This window comes from Sinocyclocheilus rhinocerous, unplaced genomic scaffold (genome assembly GCF_001515625.1).
Source record: "Sinocyclocheilus rhinocerous isolate Xijiao unplaced genomic scaffold, SAMN03320098_v1.1 scaffold1259, whole genome shotgun sequence".
NCBI classification, from domain to species: domain Eukaryota; kingdom Metazoa; phylum Chordata; class Actinopteri; order Cypriniformes; family Cyprinidae; genus Sinocyclocheilus; species Sinocyclocheilus rhinocerous.
In genome coordinates this window covers 585,217-595,424 of record NW_015650717.1, presented here as the reverse complement: position 1 = coordinate 595,424, position 10,208 = coordinate 585,217, and the positions used below count along the sequence as shown (strand labels likewise).

General features: G+C 38.0%; 1 protein-coding gene across 1 annotated transcript in view; it reads right to left on the bottom strand.

Moving 5' to 3' along the window:
• Nucleotides 1-10,208, bottom strand: part of LOC107712524 (S phase cyclin A-associated protein in the endoplasmic reticulum-like) — a 127,936-nt gene that overhangs the window by 70,541 nt on the left and 47,187 nt on the right. Inside the window, exons 20-22 of the mRNA XM_016517814.1 lie at nucleotides 8,101-8,237; nucleotides 1,798-1,863; nucleotides 601-727 (exon numbers count right to left, since the gene is read on the bottom strand). Coding sequence (XP_016373300.1) covers nucleotides 601-727; nucleotides 1,798-1,863; nucleotides 8,101-8,237 — 330 coding nt within the window. The remainder of the gene's footprint in view (nucleotides 1-600; nucleotides 728-1,797; nucleotides 1,864-8,100; nucleotides 8,238-10,208) is intronic.

The window sequence follows — 10,208 nt, the reverse complement described above, 5'->3', positions numbered from 1 at the left end:
GCAAGATGGCGGCGCCCTTGCTCTAAAAGCTATAACAAAACAACCTTTTTTCTTTAAAATGGTTACATTAATCATGTTTGTTATATATTTTTTAATCAAAGTGGAAATCACTTTACTAAATAATGTAAACTTGACTGACTGCTTCATTTCCACGCACCGTTTCATTCTATTTAGCCATTTTTGGATGCAAAAACATGTCTTATGTAAACAGCCCCTAAGGTTCAACTGGGGTCAAGTGAACCTGAAACCAGTCTAATTATACAGGGGTTCCAGTTAAGACTGATTAGTCAACTAGTTGTTTAGGCAACCCACAAATGAGTTTCTCTGGAAAATGCGGTTTGTCATACACAAACACTTAGGTCTGTCACGATGTGACTGCTGTTTATCTGTTCATCTTTACTACTGCACAGTTTAAACAGCAGACATCATATATCCATTCAGTCATTACTGGTATCTCCAGCTTTCGCCGGTCAGCAAATAGCACTGCATTCTGAATTGAAGTTCTGGAGTCTTTTCAGGAATATTATTTTAGACGGCATGTCCCTCTACAGGGACATCAAAACAGACCAGAGAGACAAATTATGAGATATATGTACAAACCTGTTTCTCCAGAATGCGGGAGATTTCTCCCAGGGTTCTGTCCAGGCCAGACACTTTGTTACTGGCCCATTGGCCACTGTCCTGCCCCTGCTGCTGCTTTACTAGATCCTTCACCAGACGCTGAAGCCTGGAAGCAAAGACACACACACAACTGGGTCAAAAACCTGGGTCAAAACACGTTCAGGTCACACCAACCCCCCAAAAATAACTATTTAAAACACAGCCTTATTTTAATTTTGCATTATTTTCACAATAATTTACCACATTTCTGCTCCCTTATTCTTACTACCGGATTGTGAAAACAAATGTTTAAATTGTAAAATATTTATATACCAAAGTAGTTTATATTTGATTGTTATTTTTTGTACTACCTTTAAATGATCCTGATTTAAACTTAAAAACAACTCGGCATTATTAAACATATTATACAATAATTTTACCTGAATATATAAAATTACAATTATTGTAATAATTAGTAATTAAAATATAATTGATATAAAATGTATATCAAGATACTTGTTTGTTATTGATATTAATTTATTACGTCACATATGTATTTAGCTTTCATTTGTTTTATTTAAATTTTAGTTTTAGTCATTTTAGCAAGTTTAGTAAGAAATTTTAGTAAGTTTTTCATCTAATAATTTTATATTTTTATTTCAACTTTCTTTCAATTAAAGAGAAATATTTTTAATAGCTTTATTTAATAATAACAACACAGAACCTGCAAGTTTCACCTAATTATATGCGCTACATAATGCTCTGGTTTATCTATAACCATACTCCTTTCCGAAAGTTTCAGCATTTTTTTTTAAATAATTTTATTTAAAAATACATTCTTTTAAATAAATAATTAAAAAAATAAAATATGCCCTTTTCAGGGACTGCTGGAATGTCACAGGTGTAGGTGATTTCACGTTTTACTATCATTGTGCAAAGGCACAAACCTGATCCACACAAAGCAAAATAGCAAGAATTATAGACTGTAAGACGAGATGTGTGACAACACCCGCTTAGATATCAGTATTGTATTGCATTGCATCTAATGGGCAAAACTAAAAAGGTTTGATTATGGAAAGCCCAGTGCTGGCATAATTTCTGAAGCTTGGATTTAAAAAGACAGCATTAAGACACGAGTACTCGGTAGAAGACCTCAGCTTGGGTATATGATCCTTAAAAGTGGAGCGGGGAGCTTACTTTGCCTTGTAAGGAGAGTCGGGGGTCTGGGTCTTGGCTTCCATGCATGTCTCATACTCCTTAGCCCTGAAACAGAAAGACAAATAAGTCTGTCAGAAAGAGACGGAAAGAGAGAGAAAGATAGACAGAGAGCCAGAGAGGAGTCCGATGGCTGTCAGCCTGAAGACATGAGGAGATAAGACGACGTGCTGAACAAAGGAAATGTCAAGAGGTCAAGCTGAGCCTCAAACTGTTTATTTAGTCTTTGGGCCACACTAGCAGCAATCACAAACTAACAAGCATGAACGAGTCACAAACGCTCAGTCTTCAGAGAGGTATCACAGTAGAGGATGTTGTTTCACAGCAGGGAATACCAAACTCTCCAATAACCACACTATTTAAGTTCAGAAATCAAAATAAATAAGATTGATTGGCCGATGGGTGTGAATTACTACTCCTACATTCCCTCATGAGTCACAGACCAAAATAATGTGTGCTGTCAGTCAGCTCTAGCACGCTGGTGTGGTCCAACAAGCATAATTCCTGACAATCACACATCCCATTCCGTCAGATAAGGATGATCGATCAGCTCCTGAAAAAAAACGGATGGATGGATGTTCAGGGGTCTGATAAACTCAGACGTTTCTTTCCGGAAGACAACGTCAGAGAGCAGAGTGGTCACAAGACTTTTAATAGTTTAATCTTGATTTGAGTTGAAATTCCAAAGTTATTTTGGTTTAACCCAAATGGTATTGGTATACACTGCTAAATAAGAAACAAATGTAATTTTCAATCAACATTTTCAAAAACTTTTCAGCCTTAAGGAAGCTCCATATATTTAGACTGTTTAAAGAACTATAACCTGTTATTAAAATTCGAATTTCTCCGCTGGGGCAGAGAATTCTACCAATTATGCATAACAAGAAAGTTGTTCACAGCAGGTTATTTTGAAGTCTCATCTGAATATATTTGAATATAATTCAACAGAATGAATAACTAAATAATAATAGAATGAATGAATGAATTAATGAACAAACGAGTGAATGACAAAATAATAAAATTAATTAATTAATAAATAAATAACTAAAATACAATGAATGACTAAATAATGGAATGAATGAATGACATATTGAATGACTAAATAAACAGAATGAATGAATAATAAATAAAATGAATGACAAACAGAATGAAAGAATAAGTGAAGAATGAATGAATGAATCAAACCGAATGAATCAATGAATGAATGAATGACTAAATAAATTGAATAAATGACTAAGCAAAATGAATAAGTGAATGAATGAATAATAAATAGATTGAATGACTAAATAAACAGAACGAATGACAAACAGAATGAAAGAATAAGTGAAGAATGAATGAATGAATCAAACAGAATGAATCAATGAATGAATAAATAAATTGAATAAATGACTAAGCAAGCAAAATGAATAAGTGAATGAATTAATAATAAATAGATTGAATGACTAAATAAACAGAACGAATGAATAATAAATAGAATGAATGACAAACAGAATGAAAGAATAAGTGAAGAATGAATGAATCAATCAAACAGATTGAATCAATGAATGAATAAATAAATTGAATAAATGACTAAGCAAGCAAAATGAATAAGTGAATGAATGAATAATAAATAGATTGAATGACTAAATAAACAGAATGAATGAATGAATAATAGATTTGAATGACTAAACAGAATGAATGAATGAATTAACGACTAAGAATAAATGACTAAATAATAAACCGAATGAATGATTAAATGAATGAATGAATGATAAATAGAATGAATGAATGAATGAATGATTGAAAAATACAATGAATGAATGAACAGTGGAAATTGAATTTTTTGGTAGATGTTGGGTTGAGGTGGATACATTTCTAGTACTGATCTGTAGGAAGCAATAAATCACACTAAATAGTGCTCATTTGAATAGTGACTTCAAGTGATTTTATGGTGTCACAAAGGACAGGAGACTTTGAAGATTCAACAGCAGCTACTATGTGATGATCCCTTAACCCTAAGCCTTGACTATTAAGATACTTAACAATAACTTGACTATTAACACAGTTATGTTTAACTCCGCCTTATTTTGAGTGACAGTAGCATAGCATGCTTTACAAATTCTGAACAGTGATTTCAATGTGCTCTGTTTTGTAGGAGTGAAACGATGCTCGCCAAGCCTCGAGATTTGAGCAGTGGTGTGCTCAGAGAAAGATTGTGAACCGAACCTGGCCTCGTCCTCATCCTCCAGATTACAATATTCCTCTTTGACAGCTTTACGCCTGCACGGGTTAAACAGAGGGGCAATCGCCGGACTATCAATCTCTGAACACGGCAGGCCCCATTAAACGGGCCGGGCACCATAAATATTAGTAACCAGCTATAAGTGGGGGGGGGCAGCTACAAAGCTACAATGCAGAGCTAATCATCAATTCATCACGATGTGCCCCACTATTCACCTCCGCCCACGATGGACGCAGACGGCCCCCTCCCCCAATCGACTGTAAAACCGTCAATGCCTTCCGACGGATAAAAAAGAAAACAAATACAGTGTATCCGTTTTAAATGTGCTATGGGAGGCTCAGGCGTTCGGCACTCCCAATTACAGAGAACATTTGGTTGGGCAGCGGTGCAATATTTAATATTGGATTTGAGAGGCTCTCAATCAAATGGAAGACAATTTGACTGATGATGAATAAAAGGACGAGGAAAAAGGGAGGGAAAAATGTGACCTGTGGAACATATCCACCAAGAGGAATGAGGCTGGATCCATCTATAAATTCAACAAACGCATATAAGGGGTTATATGTGGAATAAATATTGGATACATCCCGAGATTAAAAAGATTTACATGCACCTGATGGTAAATAAAGGTCTGAGGTAAGCAGAGTCCAAGTGTCTTAAAGTTGAAACTATCGGAGCTGCAGTCTAGTGGTTGTTCCAAATGGAACACTTCCAAATGTGGACTTGTCGTCTAATGTCGTCTAATAACCTTAACTTGCAAGTATCCCCAAAGTTCACAAGATTGTATGGTGTCCCATCTGTTTTATGATTCAGAAGGGTGCCCACAAACTTAAATCCTTATTGTGACCACTAGGTGTCCTTTATGTTGCCTTTGGCAGAGATCGCACTTATTGCTGCAAAAAACTATTGTCACTAAATGTCACCAACATTTGGACTCAGAGGAGGACGGAAAGGGTCCAAAGGCCACACTTGATGTGAACTTGAAGACTTGTGGTCTTCGCCACACTGACCATATGGGGTATCCAATTTGTCAGGTTGCAAATGGGTGCTCACAAGTGTGTCCTTTGTGGATGCCATGATCCCTCAAATGTGTCCTTTTTCTGAGCCTGAACTGGTGCAGAATTCACAGCAGACAACATCACAGCAGTCTATGCAATGTCGTGTCACCAACATTTGGACTCAAAGGACGGAAAGGTTCTAAAGGACAAACTTGATATGAACTTGAAGACTTCTTGTCATTGACACACTGACCATATCATAGGGTGTGTCCCATTTGTCAGTTTGCAAAATGGTGCTTTCAAGTGCCCCCTTTGTGGCCACTATGTTCCATCAATGTGTCCTTTTGCTGAGCCTGAACTGAGACACTAACATGTGGACTCAGAGGAGAGCAGCAAGGATGTGAATGTGAATTTGCAGACTTGTGTTTGCTGTACTGACTGTATCAGTGTCCCATTTGTCAGTTTATCATGCAGAAGTGTACTCTTAAGAGCCTACTTTATGGCTGCTACGCACTCTTATCCTTTGGCCAATTCGGCACTTGTGCAGAATTCACAGCAGACAACTTCCCAGCGGTCTATGCGACATTGTGTCACCAACATTTGGACTCAGAGGAGGACGGAAAGGGTCCAAAGGCCACACTTAATATGAACTTGAAGACTTGCGGTCTTCGCCAGACTGACCATACCATGGGGTGTCCAATTTGTCAGGTTGCAAAAGGGTGCTCACGAGTGCCTCCTTTGTGGATGCCATGATCCCTCAATGTGTTTTTTTTCTGAGCCTGACCTGGTGTAGAATTCACAGCAGACAACATTGCAGCAGTCTATGCAATGTTGTGTCACCACCATTTGGACACAAAGGACGGAAAGGGTCTAAGGGACAAACTTGATGTGAACTTGAAGACTTGTATTCTTTGCCACACTGACCATACCATGGGGTGTCCCATTTGTCAGTTTGCAAAGGGTGTTCACGAGTGCCCCCTTTGTGCCCGCTATGTTCCCTCGATGTCTCCTTTTACTGAACCTGAACTGGTGCAGAATTCACAGCAGGAAACTTCCCAGCATTACGTTACCAAAGGAAGACCCCAAGGGTTAAGGACTGTACTTCCGGGACAGAGCCACTGGTACTCCTTTAGGCAACTTAAATGTGTTGAAAAGGCAAAAATAAACACAAAAACAGGACTAAGAACCCACAATTTTGGCCTACCCTGTGCTCAGGTTTACTGAAGCCCTCATTGCAAGTTCATCATGTGTTTCCTCACAGCACTATTCCCTCCCACTCTTCCCTTCCTTCCTCACCGACTCTCCTCTAGAGAACTTTTTTCTGTATTTGTAAGTAAAGCGATGGTCTCTGGGAGTGCAGAACAGGGAGTGTTTTGTGTGCCGCCCCCTCTGAGGTAGACCAACACATAGAGCACACTGTTCTCAAGCCTGGGGACAAGACAAGCAATGCAACCAGCCAAACATCATACACGAGAGAGAAAGGGCCATCAGAGAGAGAGGGAAAGAGTTAAGAGCGAGAGACGTTGAAAGTTTAAAGCCCACATCCAATGCTGACACGGGCGGACATGCTACTTTCATGGTAATTAAAACCACACGTTTGCACACGAAGAACAAGCCATATATTTGAAGAATAAATCAGGGTCCAGCTAAGGAAATTAAACAGCCTTTTTCCATGCCATTGCTGTGACGGGGACTGAGTGGGCTTAACAATGACACTGGGGGACAGGGCAACCTGGGAGGGCTGAGAAAAGCTCTCTAGCGTTTTACAAACACCACAGTGCTCCTATAAAACGGCTCATTTCCACCCTGTGGTGGAGCCGCCAACCTCAGCAACCCAGGGCTGTGGGCGGCCGTGATTTATGAGCGTGTAGCGCCTGTTCTCTCCCTTTCATTCTTTCCTCCTCGCCCTCTTTCCCTCACCGTGTGAGTGTTGCAGGGCTCAGCACAGGAGTGACAGAGAACAGAGGAGGCTCATGTTGTCACTCTCCCAGCCAAAGCTCAGAGCTGTTTTCTGCCCTCTGAGCTACCTCTGTATTAATGAGCTCAGAAGCAGGGCAGACTGCCGGTCTCCTCTCCACTGCAAGTTAAGAGACTGTTAGTAGACATCACATAGAGAGCGTGCGAGAGAAAAAGCCTGCAAATTACCATTACTGTAAGGCCACCAATAGGGATGTAGCAACCATTAAAACTTACAAAAATCAAATCTTGATAATAATAGCACACTTTGTCGAAATTTCGATATAACTTATGAAAGCCGAAATGTTATTACAAATTTCCAAAAGCAGAAACATCATTACATGTGCAATAGAAATTGTATAATACTGTAGGTTAATGAAATTTCGGCATTCATAAATTGTAACAAAATATTTATTTTTGTCAATGTAGTCAATGCTGAAATTACGACAACTTACAATTATGGATATTAGCAGTTGAATGTAAACTTGTATGGATGTATAAGGTTTTATCAAAAACATCCCAGGGTTAGGATTGTACACTGAACAAACCATCTCTGGAACTGTTAATTCCATTTTTAGCATTACTGACAAACAACCATACCACATTACCTCTCACACACACACACACACAAACAGTTGTGACAGGAGGCAAAATTGATAGTGCCCAGGTCTACGATCTGACACTGAGACACGTTTGCTCCTATTTGTTGATTACTATTGATTTTCTTTGATACTTCATTTAAAAATCAATAGTTGGAAGAGAGAAAAACAGGCATGCTTTACACATACTTTAACATACTATTGTACACTAGAGAAGCCTTCAGTTTTGGCAGCGTGGTGGCAACCAATTAGGAGAAAAGCTCTTAACAGGTGAAAGTGTGGGTGGGGGGGCTAACAGATCGATTCTCACTTTTTCCTCCCCAATCACAGAGAGTGGCCATAAATTAAGCTCATCAGTGTTGCCGTGTGGACAGCCGGGATGCACATCGCCTCTGCTCTCCATCTCCTTGTCACTCATAAAGCTCTCACAAGCAGCAACACCACCCTTTAGCCACACAGAGGAAGAGAGGGACAGAGATAGAAGAAAGAGAGGAGTCTGTGATCGCATCACCTTGAGCTCATGCGTGCCCGCAGTTTCTTGGCCTTTTTACGAGCTTTCTGCCTCTCTTCTCCCTCTTTTGCACTGTCGGAGGGCACGCTGCTGTCAGTCATGATGTCCATGATGTACTTTTTTAGAGACAGGTGTTCCTGTTGAAAAAAAAACAAAAGAAAATGTAATTATGTAAATATTGCTTTCATATTAGAGCAGATTTGTTTGACTAGTGTGAAAGGTGATTTTCAAACATTTTTGGGGGTAATTTGTAACACAACAGGTGTTAAAGTTTACTTGTTTGATGTAATAAGTAAGATGTTACTTGTAATTTTTGTTTACATCATTATAATACTTCTGTTACTTTTTCAACTAAGCTGATGATGACTGTTGTTGTGTTTCAATTTATTGCCATATCAGCTTCACTGGCTATTACAAGGCATATACAGATTAAATATTCAACAATATAATATAATAAATACAATATAATATAATAATAAAAATAAAACTTTTATCAAATTCAATAACGTAAAAAAAAAAAAAAAAAAAAGGTTTTGTATATGCAATTCCACAAAACATTCTTTAAATGTACCTATGACCAAAAAAAAAAAAAAAAAAGAACTTTTTTTGTGTCCATCTTTCAAAGTCCTTAAAAGTTTGTCCTGAAAATAAAAATTGTTAATAAAAATCATATCATAACATTAAAACCCGGGCAGACCAAAAACATTTTTTTACATACACACACACTAAAATAAAAAATGCATTTTTACATAACATACGAGTAATGCAATAATGTAACGCATTATTTATAAAAGCTAATATTCAATAGCACAGCTTCTGAATGTGTGTTATTTTAGCATTATTTATATAGCATATTAACATTTGGAATTTAGCATTCACTTTCATATTCTCACTTTTAATTTTAATATTAGCTTGATTTAGTAAATTTCTTATGCATTTTTGTCATTTTTATTAGTTTTTTAATGTCATATTTTTATATAGCTTTATTTTTATTTAATTTTTTTACATTTAAGATTAGTCATTTTAGTACCTAAACTTTTTATTTTAGTTTCATTTTAAGTTTTTCATCTAATATTTATATTTTATTTCAGCTTTATTTCAATTACAGGAAATCATTTTTAATAGATCAAATCTGAGTTCGACCTGAAGCAAACAAATGTGAGAAAGGCATTCAGGAATTCAAATCACGAGAAAGGCATTAGTATAAAAGACAAGTATTAAACTAAGGAAATTAGGATGAGATGGCTTAATTAGAAAGTTGTAGGTGATACCCAGAGTGAAACCTTCCTTTAATCAGCCCATATTTTGCCAAAAATGTACATTAGATTTACATGTTTTACATGTTACATTCTTTACAGCTCCACAGAGAGACCTCTCAGTTCAAAGCCATGCGCATCCAGAAAAATCCCTACAGGACAATAGAATGATGACACATGGGTGTGTCAGAACAGAGCGACAAGAGAGGAGATCAAACCGCCAATTCCACCAAGCACATGTCCAAAGGCTGGGCTTCAACTCCCACACTAGGATGTAAAGCAGAGCACCTTCATTGAAAGACCAGGTGTTAAGCTCTTTGTGTGGCATGTAGAGTCCTCCCGGCCCAGGCATTGCGCTCCGCAATTATAAAGGCATCTCCTCCGCTCGCTGCTGGCATTAAGGCGGCGGAAGTGCTGAGGGGGGAGAGAGGTATAGCTTTCCGTCTCTTTCTGATGATGCCGATATTTCCATGGGAAGAAAGACGGATGTAACTCAATTTCGAACGACGTGATGCATGTGCCAGAAAGCAATTATTCAATTATCCTGTCATCCGGCACCTCGGAGGATGGGAGCAGCGGGTGAGATAGATAAGAGTTCCTACTCGGAGTCGATACCTCAGAGGCTGCATGATAACGGAGGATGGGGGCCAAAAACCTACTAGGTTGATTCTGGAGGTTTAGTATGACTTCAATAACTTGGGTACGTGCACTAGATGAGGCAACTATTTGTGACCCTGGAGCACAAAACCAGTCTTAAGTCGCTGGGGTATATTTGTAGCAATAGCCAAAAATACATTGTATGGGAGAAAATTATAGATTTTTCGTTTATGCCAAAAATCATTAGGATATTAA